Source organism: Streptopelia decaocto, assembly GCF_964273445.1.
Source record: "Streptopelia decaocto genome assembly, chromosome: 3".
NCBI lineage: Eukaryota > Metazoa > Chordata > Aves > Columbiformes > Columbidae > Streptopelia > Streptopelia decaocto.
The window spans coordinates 35,363,862-35,384,884 of record NC_138656.1 but is presented as its reverse complement, the minus strand read 5'-3'; the positions used below and the strand labels follow the sequence as shown (position 1 = coordinate 35,384,884).

The 21,023-nt window shown below is 39.3% G+C and overlaps 1 protein-coding gene across 1 annotated transcript; it reads left to right on the top strand.

The window, feature by feature from the left end:
• Positions 1 to 3,401: 3,401 nt before the first annotated feature.
• YIPF4 (Yip1 domain family member 4) lies at positions 3,402 to 19,756 on the top strand. The gene is made up of 7 exons (XM_082047322.1): positions 3,402 to 3,632; positions 7,151 to 7,304; positions 10,102 to 10,273; positions 12,743 to 12,820; positions 14,689 to 14,802; positions 17,161 to 19,116; positions 19,148 to 19,756. The coding sequence occupies exons 1-6, from the start codon at positions 3,548 to 3,550 to the stop codon at positions 17,296 to 17,298; spliced, it is 741 nt and encodes a 246-aa protein (XP_081903448.1). The 5' UTR covers positions 3,402 to 3,547; the 3' UTR covers positions 17,299 to 19,116; positions 19,148 to 19,756.
• Positions 19,757 to 21,023: the final 1,267 nt, after the last annotated feature.

The window sequence follows — 21,023 nt, the reverse complement described above, 5'->3', positions numbered from 1 at the left end:
CTTCTTTGCTAGGCACGCTCAGCAATGTCATGAAATTGTCTTCTGCTTCACATCAACCTCCATTTTAGTTGTACTTTGAAAATCATACAGCACGTGGATAACATTGGGTCCAGTGCATGAAACCATCAAATGAGGAAAGAACCAGTCACCCGGCCTGGCATGCCATCTTATTTGTCACTGCTCCCATTTGGCACATTAATAAAATGTGCATTTGTTACTCATCCATTGCATAATACTGTGTCATTAATTATCATTGCCTGAAGTTTCCTCCTCAAAACTGAGCCCATGTGAGATGTCCTCTCTTGCTCATTTGTCTCCTCCCACTCTTTTACAGTGCTCTGAGAGATACTCCTGACGTTTATCAAGAGGTACACTACTTTTGTCCCACACACATCCAAGTCTTGTTCTGGCGGTGCATGTTGCTGGCCTTGTTAGGGACACAGGTACCAAACTCCTTGAAGGTTTTTAAACCCAGCTTCAATCATATCAGTGTAGGTAAATGTAATAGCGGAATCATAAAATATCTTGAGTTGGAAGGGGCCCGTAAGGATGATCGAGTTCAGTCTCCGCTCCTTGCAGGACTACCTACGAATAAACCGTACAACTAAGAGCATCATCCAAAAGCACCTTGAATTCTGGCTATAACAGAGTAAAGAGGAAGAGACATCAGAAACTGAAGGAAACCTATTGCAAAGGTCCTGTAACAAACAAGTTGCACATAATAGTTAAGAAAATTAGTTACTCTTACCAGATGTCTTGATTGCTCAACCTTTTAAAGGGGAAATAAAATTAAACAAATATTGGTATGGTTGTTTTGTATTATGAAGACAGTTTTCAGTTAAAAAAAAGGTTACATGCAATTACATGTGACTTCTGCTGCTGCAAGGAAATTGATAATCACTGTAAAATGTCCACAGAGAACCTGAACCCAAGTTATATTTTATATCAAGGCAAACTTCAGCTATGCTTGGATATGGCAAAGTATGCTCTCTCCATAAGAATCAGATTGGCTTTTACTTGTTCAAAATTATTTGAGATGGAACTCACAGTGATTTCCTTAAATGGGATATATAGGAGAAAGGAGGTTCCTTCTCCAAATCAAACCACTGCTCTAGCGCAATTTCTCATCCTGTAGCTTTTAAAATTTAAAATGCATCCATATTTATACTCCATGATAATTAATTAATTCTATGTATGAAGTAGAATTAAATACATGTAGCATGAATACCAAATTTCAGCCTGTTTCCCTGAGGTATCAGGAAAAAAACAGGTCCTCTGAGAAAAAACGTGCTGTTATTTAGCAGGGAGAAGAGGGAAGGAGCTCATGGCTAAGTCTAAGCAGAGTTATCTGGGAGCTTTTCTGTTAAATCTAGCAGTCGTTGAACATATAAAAAGTTCGGTTCCTGATTCTTCAAAGCATAGATCACAACCAGAGCCATTGTCCTTGTCATCCTACTATAACAAGGACTGGCAAACGGATCTCAGTAATATTATTTTACAGCTTCTTTAGTACTACAGAGGTCTCTTTGCAGGCCAGTCAAAACCAAGTTTCACAGCACGATCATTGGTCAGATCATGAACGGACCATTTTATGAAGCTTTGCAGGTTATCAGACTGGACATGAGCCAGCATTTCTCTAGAGAGTCAGTGGTGAAACACTAGAACAGGCTCCCTAGAGAGGTGGTAGATGCCCCAAGCCTGTCCGTGTTTAAGAGGCATTTGGACAATGCTTTCAATAATATGCTTTAATTTTTGGCCAGCCCTGAAGTGGTGAGGTTAGTTGTTCTAGATGATCCTCATAGCTCCCTTCCAACTGAAATCTATCCTGTTGTGTTCATCAGTTGCTGCTGGCAAGGCCTGGTACAAGGGCCACATTGGATATAGCAAATTAAACTTTGGGAGAACTGTTTAGATATGCAAATGCATTTTGCTTATGAACTGAAAAGGCAGCCATTCTGGAGTGTATGCGATATGCTGTATTCTATGTCCGATTTGTGACTGTGCCAGATTTCCTTCTAGACAAGGGAATTGCAGGAGAGCAGTCCAGAAACCCCAGAACTGCACCGGACTATAAAGGATACCACTAATATACAGGGACTAGGCATAGCTTTAGAAGTACCATGAAAACTGCATCTAGATACTGAGAGGAGGCAAATTCAAAACAATGGGGGAGAAAAAAATTGTGTAGGGTAACAGAACAGATTTAGGATTATATATGGAAAACAATTAGTAAATGGGTTGCAGATGATCATGACAATACTGGAAGGTAGAGCCATACAAAATGTCACTGGATAGTAAAAATGGAGGCAAATCTTTCTGAATAGTCAAAAGGAATGATGCATTTTTTCATCTCCATCATGGAAGGAAAATATTTGGGATGATGCTTTTATTCAACAAGGAAAGAAAAATAAGAAGTCCAGAGTTGTATTTGAAAGGATAAGTATTCACAACTTTTTTGATACTGAAGGTTCAAAATACTATTTTTAGTAGTAAGCAGGAAGCTGATTACATGGGTCAAGCAGCATATAGAAAGCTAAGATGAAAATATCTCCCTATGAACGACTTGTAGAAGAAAACCAGGAAAACTGCTGCAGATGGCAGCGAGGGGGAAAGCTGTCATCCCAGGGTCCTCCAAACGCCGAATTTCCGCTGTTAGCTTTCCAATCCGTTCTGGGAGGTCGGACATCACCCCTCGTGTCCCCAGCACCGCCCATGGCGAAGCGAGCAGGTCCCGCCCGGCAGCAGCCTGCAGGCCGAGCCGCCCCGCAGCCCCCGGAGCCTCCGGGGCAACGGGGCTGCTCCCCACCGTGCGCGGGGCCCCGCCGGCCGGGCTGCCACCCGACGCACTCGCTGGAAGAACACTCGTGTTTCGGGGGAGGGAAGGGGATGGCTGCAGTGCATTGCTCAGGGCTGCCGTTTGCCCCGACGCCCAAGCACCGTCCCGATCCGGTCACCCACGGGTCTCAGAAGTTAACAGCACCGGGCACTACGACGGGAGCCGGCAACCGGCGGGGGCTGATCCCTGGGCTGCAGCCTCAGCCCCCAGCCCACCGTCCCCACCGCCGCAACTCGGCGCCGTCCCTGCGGCCGCGGAGGCAGGTGCTGGCGGCACCGGGGGCTGACCCGGCACCGGCGAGACGCCCTTGAAGGTGGAGGTAAGGGGGGAAAGAAGGAAGCGGCTCGGGAAGCTACGGCGGCTGTTGGCCGGACGATGCGGCGAGAGCCATAGCGACAGCGCCCGCTGCAACCCCGCACCTGCACCCTCCCACCGAAGGGTCACGCCTCGTCCAATCAGGAGAAGCTTTATACAGGAGTGGAAGTGACGGCACTCCACGAGACAGAACCAGTATTGGCCCCGCGGCGGCTAATCACGGTGCGCCTTGCAAGCAGCCAATGGGAGGGGAGGTGTCGCTTGTTGTTGCCCTGTGAGGCGGCTGCGCGCTGTGCTTCGGTACCTGCCGCCGCCGCGGGAGGGATCGGGGAGGCCAAAGGCCCCGGTGCCCGCTCGCCTCTCGCTGCCCCCAGCGGCCCCGCGGAGGGCGGGGAGATGCAGCCCCCGGGCCCTCAGCAGCCGCCGCTCTATGCGCCCAGCAACGGGGACTTCACCTTTGTCTCCTCAGCAGACGCCGAAGGTGAGCGCGGGGCCGCGGCTGGGGCCGCTCTCGCTTTCCCGGGAGAAGGGCTCAGCCAGGCCCCGGGGGAGCGGGCGGCTCCCGTGCCGCTGAGGCGAGAGGTGCCTCCCTTCCCCTCTCCCCTCCTCCTCCGGGCTGATGGCGTGGCTGGAGGCGGAGCGGGGTGGCTGAGGTGGCCGCTGCCCTCAGGCTGCGGGACTGTGCTGTCGCAGGCTGCCGGGAGCGGGGCTGAGTGCCGGTGCGAGCAGCTGCGCCGTCCGTGTGGCGGAAGCGCCACCGCGGCAGAGCCGGCCGAGCTGCTCCGTTCCCTGTGTTTGCTGAAAGCCGTAACCGAGGTTGCGCCCGGTGACCTGACATCACTGTGACAGGCGCTGTCACTGACGGTTCTTCTTTCCGGCCTTGCTGGGAGTGCAGTTTGGTGTGTACTGAAGCCTGTACTGGATGTTCACATTCGCTGTAGTGCTGTGCAAAAGGCTCTGTGCTGTGTCTCATTTCAGCACAGCAGCGAGCAGGGGCGGGAAGGGGCCCTGTGTGTAGTTTAGGGGATGAAGTGTGGCCAGCTGCCTAACTGCTGCATTAATGGCTGTGGTGTTCTGCCTGAATGTGCCATGAAGCCTTAAGTCTGCAAAAATGAACACATAAGAGTCAACATAGTGCTACCTTGTTTTGATGGAGAATGACCTTTTGGGCTCTACCCATTTAAACAATAAGCATTCTGCTTTATGTATGTATTTAATTACTGTTGTAATTACAGACAGGGGCAGGAAACTGTATAAATCTGTAGGTGCCCCACCCTGGTAAAGAACTACTGAAATGGAAAACTTGCTGTAGAATACCTGTACTTTGGTGAACTTCCCAGTCCTTCTGACAAGGAATGCTAATCAACAGCTACGATCTTGGCTGTGTTTTTTCTTTTGTTTGTTTTGTATTTCTTATCCACCTTGGCCTGGAAAAGGATCCATGTACCTCTGAATGGAAACTCTCTGGATTGCCTCTGGAAGTATTTGTTGAGCAATGCTGAACCCAGTCCAATACAGCCACCTTTCCAGTAGGATGTGTTGTATTGTATTCAGCTCCGTGTTCTTTATGAACACAAGCAAGGCATGACCTGTTCAAGTGTAGTCCTGTCTGCAAAGTGCTGTGTAGGCGTTCCCTAACAAGCAAAACCAAGCAAAATTAAACACATAACTCTCTAATTTCTATTTGTTTTCCAAATCCTGGTCCATATGAAAAATAGAATTATAAGGTTTTATTTTGCCATCTTACTTCCACGAGAGGTAGGAACTGTTTGTGGGTAAGAATGCCAAAGAGGTAGTCTCACTTAAGTGGACAGATGGCATAATGAACAAACTAGCTTGTTTTTGTTTACCTCTTGTATTGCTTTTTCAAAGTTGAAACCAGAGACTATTGAAACCTACATTTCCACAATGTGTGGTTGAAATGAGGCATGTAAGGTACCTCAGCATTGCTTCTGTGGTGTTCTGCCTGAGCCAGTAGCAGTGAAGGCACCTTAACTCTTGTTAGTGGGCATCAGAACCATCAGTTCTTGGCAGATTCATCTCCTCTCCATTGGCTTGCAGTTAACCATCTCATTCAAAGCAGTCTGTAGAAGTGGAGGTAGCATTTTTTTTTTTTCATTGTTTTCTGCAGCTTTATGTCCCACCTGAGATATCTTGCAAAATAGACTTAAGATCATGTTAATAGGTTTCATGATTAAGAAGTGTGATTGTAGGTATTTACCAGTCATCAACTGCTAAAAGGAGTCTTGGTAAATAAGACTTGTGTAGAAGTTCCTCTGCCTCAGGATGGATCTTCAGCTGTCACTGAGAAAGGAGAAATAATTGGCTGGTTGGACTGTTACATTTGCTTATTTTGACAGCCACATTTGTGCACAAAGAATAGCAAGAACCTCTCCTTGGGATGCAGTGTTATGTTGTAGCATAAACAAATATTTTTAAATCACAAAAGGGTCCCAGTGACAACAGAAAACTGGTGAGGCTTTCTCTGCCTTGACGTGCAGTCATTAAGAATACATTTTTCTTTTTTCCTCCCTTCGTAAACAGCAGAGGAAGGCTTACTTGTGTCTGGTGAGAATGGTGTATGTGTGCCAATACTTACAGGAGCAAAGTGAAAATCCTTCTTTAGCTAAGGGTCATCTTTATAAGGATCCTGTGCAGTTGCTGTTGGAAAAATCAAAGCAATGGATTATTAACTCATGATTATGAAACAGCTGAAAAGCGTTTATGGAGAAGCTTGAATTTAAGCTTGAGTGGCCTAGCAAAAGCTGATTTGGGAAGGATTATTCTGTTAAATTAATTGCGATACTGAATGATTGGTGAACGATTCAGACATGCTGGCTGAAGACTGTGACATTCTGTCACTGTATGCATCTTGTTTCTATAAAACTGTATCGAATTTTGATAGAAGATGTCACAAATGTAATCTACAAATGTGGCCTGACTTGACTGAGTATGTGTGTCAGAGATACTTGCTATAGCTAGGTGTTTTGGGAAATTTGTGCCTAGGAACTTTTTATGTGAAGAACACATGATAATGAAAAAAGCAAAATAAGAGTTTCTTTGGTGAAGTGAAAAGACATTGGATGAGAAGAGAGTTTTTGTGTTCCAGTATATTTGTGATAAGGTTTGTACGAAAACTGTACATGTGTCTGTTTGAATTTTTGCTTTTTATCAAATAATGGAAATGCATTATTTCCTAAAGCAATAATTATTCTATATTTTTCTTTATTCAAGTTGATTCATATGTTTTCAGTTACTATTTTGTATTTTCATCTGTATATAACTGCATACAATGAGCGAATAAAATTAATATTTATTGGTGACTTTGATACAGCCAGAACATACATAAATTGCTTTTTGTTTTGTTTAGTACTTTGGCAGAGCAAGATCATAGCATATTGAAGAGAACTCCTTGTATCTCCTTTTATTGGCTGGAGCCTAGGGTTCTCTGATATTATTCTTTTCCAAATGTTTTTTTAACCTGTGTTGAAGGCAGGCTACAAATAAAAGCATATACAAATGCTTTTATTTCATGAAAACTTTGACATAAAAGCAGAGAATGGTTTTGGCTGAAATAATGCCACTGTGCAGGAATGGGCTCCAAAAGAGGTATAGTATGGCCAGCAAAAAAAAGGTAAATAATCCATAACTTACTGTATTGTTAGGCTTTCATTAGTTAACTTCTATTTTGCCTTTTTAATGCTTAATGATAAAGAACAAATCAAAGCCTTTTTGTCATACCTTAACACTGTGTAATCAAAACAGGAGTTCCATCAACGTTGGTTTATGTCCCAGATTATTACTATTGCATTCAAACCAGAAATACCCTTTCAAATTATATATCTGCTAATGTATAATTGTAGTCTATAATTTTGAATATTTCATGATGATGACCAGCACATGCAGCTTTATATATCCACTGTTTATCTTCCAGTACTTTTGAAATCAAATGGCTTTTGGCAAGACATTAAAAGACATTTTTCTCCCTTTTTCTCTAAGATCTTAGTGGCTCCATAACAACTCCAGATGTTAAGCTAAATCTTGGAGGAGAATTCATCAAAGAATCTACTGCAACTACATTCCTAAGACAGAGAGGTTATGGCTGGCTTCTGGAAGTAGAAGATGATGACCCAGAAGATAACAAGCCACTCCTGTATGTCATCATTATTTTTTGATATCTATCTTTATTAGCTGTGTAGGAAAAAAACAAACAACTTGTAGCCTCTTAAATTGTCCCACAGCCTTTTGCTGTGACTGGAATTCTGTTTGGCAAAGTACTTGACCAATGAGTGTTTTCTGGTGCAGGAATGAAAATATTATGTTTTTCATTATGGGTTTTATTTTTAGTGTATAAGAGAGGCTTGTTATTCACTGTGGGGGAGGAAGGAAGGAGGAAGTAAAATCCAATTTTATTAATCTCTATAAGTATAAAGCTTTTATGGTTTTTCCGCTCTTATCTGTTGATCTTGTAATGGTTTAAAAAATTAGATTACATTCTTTCTATCTTTTACACTGATGTTGTGAGTTTCTTAATGCTGTAAAAGAATCAGAGGCTAAGACAATCCTGTGGAAAGATTCACGTGAGTAAATCTAGTAAATTCTGTCATTTACTCTGAAGTAAATGCATTGTGAATCATGCTTATTACAATAGGGATGCTAGAAGCAAGGCAGTACAAACTTTATAATCTTTGATGCTACCTTATAGTATAAAGATAGATTAAAAAGGTGCTAGTGTTCAAAGACGAAAATGTCGTTAAAACAGAAAATCTCTGCATCCCTTGTTCTGTTCACAGAGGGGTTGTTGACTGAAGAAAGTTTGTATCTTACGGTTACTGCACTGTATGTCAGGCAGCCTGAGTCTTAGTCCTTGTTCTGCACATAAGCAACTTCATTGGCAGTGTCTCACTGTTTTCCTGTGCAAATTAAATATAATGATGCTCTAAAAAACTGCAGTGAGCAGGAGAGCACTCTGGAGAACTGAAATTAGAGTGTTGGGAGAGAACAGATGTCTGAACAGCTTAATGATGAAACTGCTACTTGAAAAGTACTTTAAGTGTGCAAAAGTAGCTCCTTGTGTGAATAAGTCTGTTCTGTAAACCTCCAACTTCTAATTAAGAAACAGAATGATGTACTGAGGTGACAACATATTAATTCCCTCTTCTGTGTAACTTTTTATACTGCGAAAACCAAGTTTGTGATTCAAAGACAGCTGAGTGTTTGTAGCTGCTGATTGCTAGAAGTGAGGAGAACATGCCATGGAAGTGATGAGTTTGTGGCAAACAGCATGACTATAATAATCCTAACAGAGATGACCTTAATCTCACTTTCATGTAGCACTTCTTGTGCAGTTCTGATTATTCCCAGAACAAACACTGTAAAGCCTGGTAACCTGAATCCTACCATAGATTTGAACAATACCAGCCAGCTAAGGGGAGTTCACTGATGTGGTGCTACTGTGCCAGCATTTAGTTCAATAGAGGGACTTTTTTTTCTGTCGCATTGGGCAGCCTTACGCCAGACCCTTGTTTCCTGCTACAGCTGCCATCACTTCTTAGGTGAGGTAGCTCTCAGCTTCACGCGAAAGACAGTTCATGTGAGAAACTGTCAGAAGCCCTAGGCAATGAGAAATAATTATTTCCAGGAAGGAAATATTTGTCTTACATAGTTGTAAGTGTAAAATATAGGAATGCTACCTCCTGTTTAGACAAATGGAGGAAAACAAATGCTTCTAGTATACTCTTTAGAATCAGGGTTGAGTTAAAGAACAATTTCTGTTGTTAAGTCACAGGTTAGTAATACCAACTCTGAAATAGCTTCAGTAATAGCAATCTTGAAATTGCCTTGAGAGACTAAATCAGCAGTATTTTTTTTTAAGAGAAATTATGGTGATTCATGTCTTTGAATTTCTTTCTTGCTTCAGCTTTTCTGAGGAAAAAGTTATAAATCAAAGCCTTGTAAAAAAACAGACTTAAGATATTATCCTACATCTTTCTCCACTGTGGTCTTAAATATAGAGGAGAGGGTTATCTTCTGCAAGTCTCTTACAACTCTTCAGAGCTCTTCAGTCATGACTGCATAAGGAAAACACTGGCCTACAGTTCTGTATTAAGGTTCTGCACATAATCTTAAAGAGGTAGACTTGGAAAGAAAGTCTGCCTCCTTCCTGTTATGCTAGCACCATCAGGGCAAGATGGACCTGTTGAGAGCCTCCAAAGCAGAAGAGTCTTCTGGTCAATTTATAGCTGCTTGCAGATAGTTTGTAGCAGGGACTGGCGAAGGCAATTATAGAACAACAAGATCTGTTGATAGAATTTATTGCTGATTTAATTGACTTTTATTTATTTTTTACGCATATTGGAAAGAAACTACTAATTAAACAATTGGCATAAACTGGTCCGCTAAAAGCTGCTGTTGTTGAAGCAAGTGAAAGCTCATTTTGTTTTAAAAACTTGCTTTTACCGGATATATTTTGAATGGTTTGATTAGTGAATGTAAAGGTATTTTTTCTTGTAGAATTCAAAATAAGGTTTTTCCATAATAGCTGTGCTCATGGCAAACTACTTAGCATTGGAATACACAACTGTGTACTTCTGCCTATGCATGTTTTTTATTTTTTTGAGTAGTTACAATGGTATGAATGTTATGTGTTCTTGCATGTCAGAAAATAGATCCTAATGGTATATTGTGTATGTTCTCTGTTCTCAGTCATGTAATTGAATTTTGAATAATTAAATATATGTAACTGTGTCACGCCAGTTACTGAAAGTAGGATAAAGATGCAGTGTTGTTTTGTTATGGATGAACAGTTCCTTTGCTAGTCATGGCTTCAGAAAGCCTTATGGGTGACAGGAGATTTGGTCTATAAACTTACTGTTTGCCTGGAACTTACTTTTAAAGCTCTATTTCATTACTGTGGTGTATAATAACGCTCCCTTGCTTTACAATTTCAGGGAAGAACTTGACATTGATCTGAAGGATATTTACTACAAAATTCGATGTGTGTTGATGCCTATGCCATCTCTTGGGTTTAACAGACAGGTAGTCAGAGACAATCCAGACTTTTGGGGTCCTCTGGCAGTTGTCCTCTTCTTCTCAATGATTTCATTATATGGACAATTTAAGGTAGGTATAAGCCTTCTACCTAAAAAAAATCAAAACTAAGTTTAGGGACATGATTGCTAAGCAATTTGCATTCTTACGTAGGTAGAAAGTATTTTCTTCACATACTAATGAGGATAATTTCAAATGCTGTTTCTCAAGTTAATATGTAGAAAGACAGCAGTAAGGAATGTAGTAAGTAGCCCACAGATAAGTTAATCATGATGAAATGTCAAGTTTCTTATGCAGTAAAACAAAGGAAAGATGTGGTTTTTAGAGGGAACATATCTATACTAATGGATTTAGAGTCATATTAGTGTATCTTTCAATTTTAATTGTGACCTTTTGTTAACTTGCTTTTCTTACTAAAAATGTTACCAAAGAACATTTATTTGGTTGTCATGAATTTTAATTTCCTGACAAATAAAGCTACTTGTTTAATTCATACTATATCATTGCCATTATCTGGTGTATTTAATCTCCATTAGTGCCATTTGCTGTTTTGTCCTCTCTGCTCAATTACTATCAAGTAACTTTCCTTTGATCAATAGACTTTTTTCATAATTCCTTTTGAACTCCAGAGTGAATAGCTATTCAGAGGCATTGTGCAGATTTAATTGGCCTCTATGAACACTGTTAGCTTTTTTCCTTTACTTTCAGATTGAAACAGAAAAGTGGTATCATTTATAGTCACAATTTGAATGTGAGCCTAGGTGAACCTGCTTCAGAAATCTTTGACTATATGTGTAGTTACAGGTGTTTTAAATGCAATGTAGCATAGCAGTAAGCCATATGGAAATGAACAGAATGTGCTTATGCAAGGATTTTTGTGAATGGTGAGATAAAATCATTCGCTTTGTGACCTCTGGCTTCCATATGGTGTACCAAATGCCAACTGAGAATTCACTCTGAGTATATTGTTTCTATGAGACTTGAAGTGAGTGGGACTAAACCACTGTTACTCAAACGGACCACTGAGCTGTCTCCCAGGCAAAGCAAGAACCATTCCTTGATCCCATCACAGATAAACTACCTCCTGCAGTTCAAGTACCTACTGTACATCAACAACAGGTCTAATGATTCTTAGAAATGGTGCATTTACCATACAGATATGAGAGTGCTGTTTATGTGTGAGGAGGGAAAGCTAGTAGCTAGCGACAGGATGACAGCAGCTAGACTAGAGTAGCAAGTGATAGGATGAGAGGAAATGGCCTCAAGTTGCACCAAGGAACGTTCAGATTGGATATTAGGAAAAACTTCTTCATGGAAAGGCTTGTGAAGCACTGGAACAGGCTGCCCAGGGAAGTGGTGGAGTCACTATCCCTGGAGGTGTTTCAAGGATGTACAGACGAGGTTCTTAGGGACATAGTTTAGTGCCAGAGTTAGGTTACGGTTGTACTTGATGATCTTAAGTGTCTCTCAACCAAAATGATTCTATGAACTGAATGGGTGGGCTGAAAGCTGGAGGGAGACAAGCATTCCTGCTCTGAGAATTCAGTGTGGTCCTCTTCTTCTAGACAGTGGAAGAAAGCAGGAATTAAAAGGAGACCATGCACTATTTTCACAAATAGCATAAAGCTATTATATTTACCTTAATTTTTGAAGTGGTGCTGTGATTTTTAGCTGGTTTTAAAGAAAAATCATTCCCTATTTGAGTCTTCTGTGAAACTGGAACTTTTAATTATGCAATAAAACTGAATTGAGTACTAACTTAATTTTTAAGTGCAGCCGTTGTACGTTTGGAAATACAGATACTGAGCTGATTTTGTTGTTTCCCTCTGAAAAGGTATTTCAGAAGGGAGAGCTTAACTTATAATCCTCCCAGTGGCTCAACTCCAAGAATAGTTAAGTTACTCTGAAGGTTCTGTTAAGACAGAGAATGATTTTAAGATTTCTTCTTCAGTTTATGAGCAGAGCAATGAAAGAAACTAGAAAAAATAATTAGACCTTGTCCCAGGAGTCTGGGGCTGTTTCTTAAGTTGTAATCACCTACAAGTTCTTAAAGTTAAAGCCCTACATCTTCTGACTGTTCTCAGTTTGTGTAAAGAATAAAGTGGCATCTTTATGGATGAAAGAAACAGAATTCAACTCCTTGTTTTGGTTGGGCTGCCTTTTAAAAACTCTGAGCCTGCATTTTTAATAGGTGGGATGTGAAGACATTGAGCTAGGGTGGTCTTAGCTTTAGTTTTAACTGAACTCTTCCTACTCTGATAGAATATTACAATACTTAGAATATTACAATATTTACAAAACACATTGGTGAACATGGAATGCACATGCAAACTTACCATTAATGTGATTCTGTACATGTAACCTCTGAATTTTATTCTCAAGTTGCATTGTGGTACTAAGTAATACTATTCTTGTCGCAATTCAGAATTCAGTTTTGCATAATAAAATCCGTGACTGCAGTGAAAGGGATTAATAGAAATGAGTTTTTCTTTCTTGCAATAAAAATGATTAATATAAATGAATTGTTCTTTATCTCTTAAGGTTGTTTCTTGGATTATAACTATTTGGATATTTGGATCCTTGACAATTTTTTTACTGGCCAGGGTTCTTGGAGGAGAAGTAAGTACCTGTATGCAAAAAGGATATAGAGGGAGGTAATGTAAAGTCTCTTGGCTACATTTTTCAGTAATAGTTGGGTTTTCTTGGTGCTTGGCTTTAGACCTTGTAGCCAACTATGAATGGATGCAGTTGGTAAGTTTAACATCTTCATTTCAGGTTCTTGACCTGTAGAATAAAATCTAAAATACAGAGGTGGCCAGCTAATCTTTCTGTGCTACAGATGCACGGCTGGGTGTGATAAACAATCTGGAAATTCACATTATGAATGCCAGAAATTCAACCAGGTGCCTGTGTTCCAGAGCTGAAGTCTATTCTTGAGGGACAAGGGCTTTCTATTTTTTTGGTCACTGAGCTAGGTGGGACTCTTTCTCCTTCTTTGCACTGCTCTTGTACTGCCCTTTATTTAATCTTTTGTTTGTTTGTTATAAATGAGGCTAACAGCAGTTGTATGTCCTTGTGGGTAGAGCACCTCCCAGTGCTTGTTTTCATCCTTGCCCTGATGCAGTTCGAAGCCATTAAAGGATGAAAGTCAGCACATGTTCTTCAGCTGCAAAGCCAATGGAAATTCTGGCTTTCATCCCTCCCGCCAGCCGCTTGCACCAGCAGGGTTGGAGTAGTTGTTTGAGCTGTTTACAAATTGAGTCACTAAGTGATTCAGTTGTAGACAAAAAACTACTTGCAGCAAGGCCCACAGACAGCTACAACTGGAAGATTCAGGAGGGTAGAAACTTCTTAAAATAGCTCTGCAGCATAAATTGCATTGAACTGTGTTGTGAAGAACTTAATATTCAGTGATATTTGATTTTTATATTTTTACTACACATCTTGTATTAATGATGAACTAGTGTTGAAGACTTCCTACATTATTTAAATTTACTTTAATATTTTTTAGATTTTCCTTTAAATCATAATCACTGGAGTCTTTGTGTGAACAGTTGTTTCGAAAGAAAAAGCTTTTATAAATGTGATTTTGTGGTTTTTCTGCACACTAGCCTAATCCAGATGCCCTTAAATCAATCTGTTTTGTGGTTCAAAATGTGAAGCTACCAGAATGTGTGAACTGGGGAGAAAGTATAGGTCTGCACAGTTCACTGTGAAGGATTATTGGCCACAAGAGATTGCTTGCAAGATGGGCCCTTGTTTCAGCACTGTTCTTCCTGTTAAATCCAAGAAGTCTAGCTATGCCCAGGAACATTTCAAGCCATAGGGGAACGTCAGACATTTTAATCCCTATAAAGCTAAAACCAGTTATGTTACTTCAAATAAATCTATTTAAGATAGTCATAATAAATTTAAACTGGAAATCAGAATATTTCTGTGCCTTAAAGGGATCAGGTTCTTGGTCTTCCGCTGATGCCAAAAGCATTAATGTACTTTGAGTTTATGTATAATGGATATGAGTATGTTAATGCAGAAAACTGTATCTTTGCTGCTTGTGACAGGCAGGATGACATCTGGTGACTGAGAGGTCTGTTGTAGTTCTGTGCTCCTGGGTATCATTTATGCACTCCATGGAGAGCAGTAGTTGAGAATCACTTAAGGCAGAACTTGAAAATATGAGGAGTGGGTGGAATGACATATTTGATCCTGTGTAAATACTTCCCTTGGAAGTGATAACATTGTAATTTACGGTGTTTAAAAAAAAAAAAAAGACAACATATTTTCAAGAAAACTGAATTATTATTTGCAAAATTCTAGGGGATAGCATAAAAAGCCAATTTTATACTAGCAAGATTCCTTTAGCTTAAATTTCATAAATACCTAACACATTGTTATCACTGTTCATACTGTTATAACAAGATCAAATCGTGTTTGGTGACAAAGGTTGAGTACTAAAAGGCTTGTTTTTATGTGCTTGAAAATTTCAGGTTGCTTATGGCCAAGTTCTGGGTGTGATAGGATATTCCCTACTTCCCCTTATTGTCATAGCACCTGTACTTTTGGTGGTTGGATCATTTGAAGTTGTTTCTACCCTAATAAAAGTAAGTTCTGTATCATGTATTGAGAATTGTTTACAGTTATTTTTTTAAGTTACGTGTCTAAGACTTCAGGTATTCATCTGTTCAGGACAACATGGTGATGTGTCAAAATATTCAGAGCTATAATGTGAGCTCTGTCTTCCTTTTGGTTAGCATGGTGGACATGACTGCCAAGCAAAATCTAGTTTAAATGTTTCTTTGGAGTATCTGGGGATTTACAGTGCTGTTTTAATAACACCTGTTGTTACCAGGTTAGCTTCTGTTTAAGTATTTTGCTATTGCTATAAAATAAATAGGATTATAATTTTGAGAAGAGGATGTTTAATTAAACCTCAAAGTGATGAATCTGTAAATCAGCTGTTCTGTCCCTTCCCCCATCATCCAGTTTATTTTTAGTTTCTGCAGCCTGACTATGACGTTAGTCATTGGTCTGAGAGCTTCCCATAGTGGTAGCAGTACCAAGCTCTCAAAACCCTTTGCAGAGAAGGTAAGTATTGTTCTGATTTTACAGATGTGGAACATAAGGCACAAAGCAAGAATAACTTGTCTGATACCGCCTGCTGTTGGACACCTTTTGTGAAAGTAGCAATGTTCCCTGATAGATCCCAGAACTACATAACATTCTTGAACACTTACAGTACTTCTAAAAACACTTTAGGTAGCCTTTGAAGTTATTGCTGGACTTTTGGAAGGGCTGACTGAGAAAATTCTTTTAATAGCTAAGCTGCACACTTTTGGAGTTCTTGTTCTGTTGATTTGGTTGATTTCTGTCCTTTTAGCTTGCTGGTAAACAGTATAATTGAAGTACAACTGAAGTGTATGATTAATAACAAAATTGCTGTGTTTGTGATTTGATAACTTGCCATTACTGTTAAGTGATACGGTCAGAAAGCTAATCATTAACTTGCCAGTTAACTAATATATAACTTGAAAATAAATATATGTTAATGAAGCCTGTGTTACTTGATTAGCACTAACAGTTTTACATTAACTTAGGGTGATTCTGTGCAAGGTCTTTGCATCATTAGTGTGAAAATGCAGGACAAGCCCCATATGACCAAAACTGCTGATGGTGTGATAAGTTCTGCTGCTTCTGGCTTGAGAGCTTTGTGTTTGGGGAAATATTTCACAGTCCTAAAGTTGTGGAACTTGCAGTGAAATAGTGAAACTCCAGTCAGTTCTTTTTCAGTTGCAATCAGCAAAGTAAACTACTTGAGCAATGCATTTCAATTACTTTAATTGCTGCAATTTTCTTTATGTGTGTAAGAGAATTCAGTCATGATCTTGTCCATCTCTGCAGACCTGCAAAACCAAAAGTATGCAGTCACATGCAATTTTTTTTGTTGGATTTGTGTGTGGTGGGTTTTTTTGTTTGTTTGTTTGCGTGTGGGAGGCGGGGGAGCATTTGGTTGTGTTATTTTGTTTTTATGATGGCAGTTGAATGGGCCGTGTAATCCCCGAAGGGGCTTCAGGTCCTCTGACAGAACTGTGGAAAAAGTTCTCTGCTGGAGAGAACTTGCATGCCACTCAGTTTTAAGTGTTTTTCCTTATTTTTCCTTTTTTAAAAAATCAATACCAAAGGTGCTGTTGAGGATAATAATGTCATATTACTTTTTGCTATAACCTTGTTGGTTTGAGTCAAGTTTACTGACCTCGAGACTTTTTTTTAAGTATGTGTGCTGACTTCATATAACATAGTGCTTATTCATAGGTAATGTTATCTTCTACCCATCTTTATAAGGTGGTTCTTTGATAACTTAGTAAGCAATACAGTTTTTGACACAGATTGTAGTTTGGCAGCCTTCTGACTGCACCTGAAAGGAATAGGAATGTGAGGTTCAGTTACCTTGTAGTGAGGGCACCATAATTAAAGAAAAGCTTATAAGCCAGAGGAATCCTGAAATTAAAAATGCTGATTTAACCTTCTGGTCTATATTGTAGGACGAAGAGTCAATTATATTAACTTCTTTCACTTAAAGAAAGGGAGGCGTTAAAGAAAGGTTGGGGACAGTCAAGGTAGAAAGAAAAGTTATTAATACAGTGAAGTTTGAAGCTATCGGTGCCTGTAAGCTTATGGTTTGCTTTGTGGTATCTGCGTGTCTTACGTTAGAGAACTTACTGGACATCCTTAGCTGCTCACTTCAGTACAAATGTCTCAATTGAAAATAACATGCCTATTTGCTAAATATTTCTTTAAACTTAGATTACAATGCATAGTGTATGTGTGTGGAGTTCTTCACATAAAAATCTTTTTGAGGGGGTTTCTTTTCAATTACATTGAGAGAAAAACTGATTTTTATTTTGGTATTTGGAGAGATATTTCTTATGGTGTCAGCTAAGACTTTTCATTTTCTTTTTCAGTTATTTGGAGTCTTTTGGGCTGCATACAGTGCTGCATCATTACTAGTCGGAGAAGAATTCAAGACCAAGAAACCCCTTCTAATTTATCCAATCTTTTTATTATACATTTATTTTCTGTCGTTGTATACTGGGGTGTGATCTAGTGCAAGATGTGGCCAGAAACCATATTTTATTGACTTGCAGGCTGATAATGCATAAGATTAAAGAGGCTGGAGATAATACAAGTGACTGTTTTGTATCCAGTTGTCAAGATGTTTTAAGATTGAAGAGCATATTTGTGTATATTATTTAATGAAGCAATTGTAGCTATATAGATTTGTATCAAAGTTCTAGGTTTGTTTAAGACTCTTCAGATTTTAATGAACAAAATAAAATAACCTTGTGTTTTATAAGAAAGTGTAGCAAAACCACAACTCGATGCCTGTGCCAAAAGCACTAGGACCAGATTACTATATTCAAGGAGAAAAATGAGAAGTTAACTGTAACAATCTCAAAGTGCAATTTTTCTTTTGAGCTTAAACACAGCTGGCTTTTCTTGGCGCAGCAAATTCTGTAGATAATATATATTTATGAAACAGTCCTGATTGTTCACAGAATAGTCTGTATAATCAAGACATGAAGATACTACTTTTAATTTAGTGCCTCAATTACTTTGAATTGGCTATTGAGTTTTTTTATAAATTCCAATTTGTTTTCAAAACATGTATATACTGTGTATTTTGTATCTATGGCTTGTGTGTAACATAAATACTCCTTGGTTAAGGATGTATATTGGGTTTTTAAAAATTGGAGATAAAAGTATTTGAAGTCTTCACTTCCTATCTCTGACCAAAGGAGCAAGATATTTACTGTGAGACATAATTAAAATGCATATTTAGAGAATCAAATTATTTTACTTAAAAATATAAATTTACAGAGAAACAGGCGAACACCTTTCTCATCTGTAGTGCTGGCTTAACGTTGGAGAAAAAAAGACCATCTATCAAATTTGTGTGATCTTTAAACAATGTTATTTTATGATGACAAAAATAAAAATAATGCTTCCCTAACTATGTTTTACAACATCTTGCTCTGTCTTGCTTTTAATAGCACGGTATTTAACACGCATCCATTTTTTTCCCTCCAGTACTATTAATCTCTTGTAAAGAGAAATAAAAAAAAGATTTGTAAGGCCAGATTTTCCCTCCACTAAATAAGGCAGAATTACAGCCTTAGTAACAGTTACGGTCTTGCTAATTTTGACTATCCAAGGATTATGTAATAGTGTGATGACATGTTAAATATTTCCTGTGTGCTGTGTTGATTGCTTATGTAATGGTCCTTATGGTAATGTTTCTTCGCAAGGGAAGTCCAGGGAAGTTCGCTTTGCATGGTACTGAGTTACGCATTTGGAGTCTTCAGTATTTAGCATTGCCAAATGCATCTTAAGTTTCTTTTTGGTAACAGAAAAAAAACATTCCCCATGTCTTGTTTTGGTTTTTTGTTTTGATGCTGCAAATAAAAATCAACCATGACAAGGTAATAGCCAGGGCTGTCTTTGATCCATGATGGACTTGCTTCCTTATCAGAACTGGTTTTTCAGCTTTTTAGACTGTGTAGCTTGCCATTTTAGTAACTTACCAGTTGTTAGTGATACAAAATCTATATTTAAATTCCAACTCTACCATAAACCTTTAGCTTATTCTGTCTGCTTTTCTGGCTGATACTTGTGTTGACTTTAAATGGAACTACTTAAAGTTGATGCTGGACATAAAGTGTAATGTAATACTTAGCTTGTAATATATTAAAGGAGAAAAACTGGTAGAGTGGTCAACTTTTCACCTAATTTTTGAGTGCTGCAGAAGTTCTGGTGGAATTACTGCACAGTTGTACTAAACCAATTATACTAGCAGCTTAGTACTTACCTGCAAGTGTTTTGCTGAGCATTCATACCACATTCTAAAAAAAAAAAAAAAGGTAATTACAATTTATTTTTTAAAAAAAATAGCATGTTAGCTTTGAAATCTTGCATGATAATCTGGTCTCACTCTTTTTCATGGCTTATATTTCTTTTTAAACAGGAATATCCAACTAGCATTAGAAGACTCAGTCCAGACCCTATGAATACACGTTTAACTAACATCACCACAACCATTTAGGTTACGAGGCTGTCAGAGAGCTTTAAGCTAGTTCCTCTTAGTATAGCTGCTCATTAGATGTCCATAATGGATCCTGTGCATCTGAAATGACTGAGTATTCAAAGGATGCAAGAATGTTCTATTTAATCTCCAAATTTCTCTGTACTATTGTTCTGTGAAATTCATAGTTGCAATTTTAATGGTTCATTTCCACAGACCTGGCACATGTAATATGCAATGTAGATATGCACTTAACATAGTACATATTTTGTACACAACTGCAGATTTGCACCTTTTAATCTTAGTATCTCTAGGGTCACCTTTTGCATATGCTGTGCAAGGAATATGTACAAACAGCTCTCAAATGGTTCTGATAATTTGTAATAACTTTGCATTTAACAAACATATTTTTAGATGAGGTATGTGTGTAAATACAAGATGTATTTTATAAAAATTTTGAATTAAACTTGTTTACAGAATGTATGAAGCTCATTTATATTCACTGAATTTAGACACATGTTTCTATATATGTCATCAATCTCAAGCTGTGAGCCTATAACTAAGTTTTTGTGATTATATATATATATATATATACATATATACACACACTATTTCTGTCTGTCAAAGCTGGAAATTTGAAGCGCATTCATCTAGCAAAAAGTTCCCTTTCCAAGGTGCAACACCTCATTTCAAGGTAGAGACATGGATATCATACCTTAGTAAGTCACGGTCTTTGAACAATTTTCTGTATAGAATAGCTAAACCCATGTGTGTGCACGTGGCTTTTTCCATCTCCTACCCATCAGACCTACTCTGCTGCCTATCAGAAAAGTTGCACCTGCTTGAAGAGTATATGAAATCCATTGCTTTGAAGTGGAGAAAACATAGAGTTTCAGATTTGCCTTAAGTTTTGTTGCTACCCTTTTTGGTCTTTAATGTTTCGCTTGAAGTGGTGAAGCAAGCTTAAAAGCTTGCTTATTTTGCCCTCAGGACAATTTTGATTTAGCCTGGGTGGTATCCGTACCCACATGCTTTTGGTGTGGTTGTTTTGCTGGGTTTTTTTGGTGTGTGTTTTCTTTACAGAGACACTATCACTGAAATTATTTCCCTGCTACAGCAGCCTGTCCTAATAAAAATACTCTTCTGTAGGAAACATTGTATTTGAAACTTCATTATATTTAAGACCATCAGTTACCTAAAAGCTTTCTCAAATATTTTTGCAGAACGTGCTACTTAAAAGAATGCCTAGAGGTGGTCTTGGGTATACAAGTTGTTATTCTAGCGGGTGAAAAGGAACAATACAAAAGGTTTTATCATAGTTATGTCATTTTTGAAGCATAGTGAATACTGCTTCACACCATGAACGCTCTCATGAGTAGAACAACTCCATCTCTTCTATTTGGGGTGAACAACTCATTCTTGAACCATTGTATTTACACAGGGGACCCCCTCCACGTCAACCCCGCCCCCCGGAATGACCGAGCCCCGGCCCGGCCCCCGCCGGGACACCCTCTCCAAGGGCCGAGTTCCTTCCGAAGGCAGGATGCAGCAGACAAGCGCTTTTCCACTTGGTACCAAAGCTGGAGGCAACTTCATCAAGGGGTCTCTCACATCACTCACAAAGTACAGAAAAGCCTCAGAGCCAGGGCAGGCAAAGGAAATCCCCGCTCCGGTGCTCCCGAGGCGGGAGGGCCGGGGGACGACGAGGGCCGGCTGGGCGCGCTCGGGCCCTGCAGGGAACGCAGC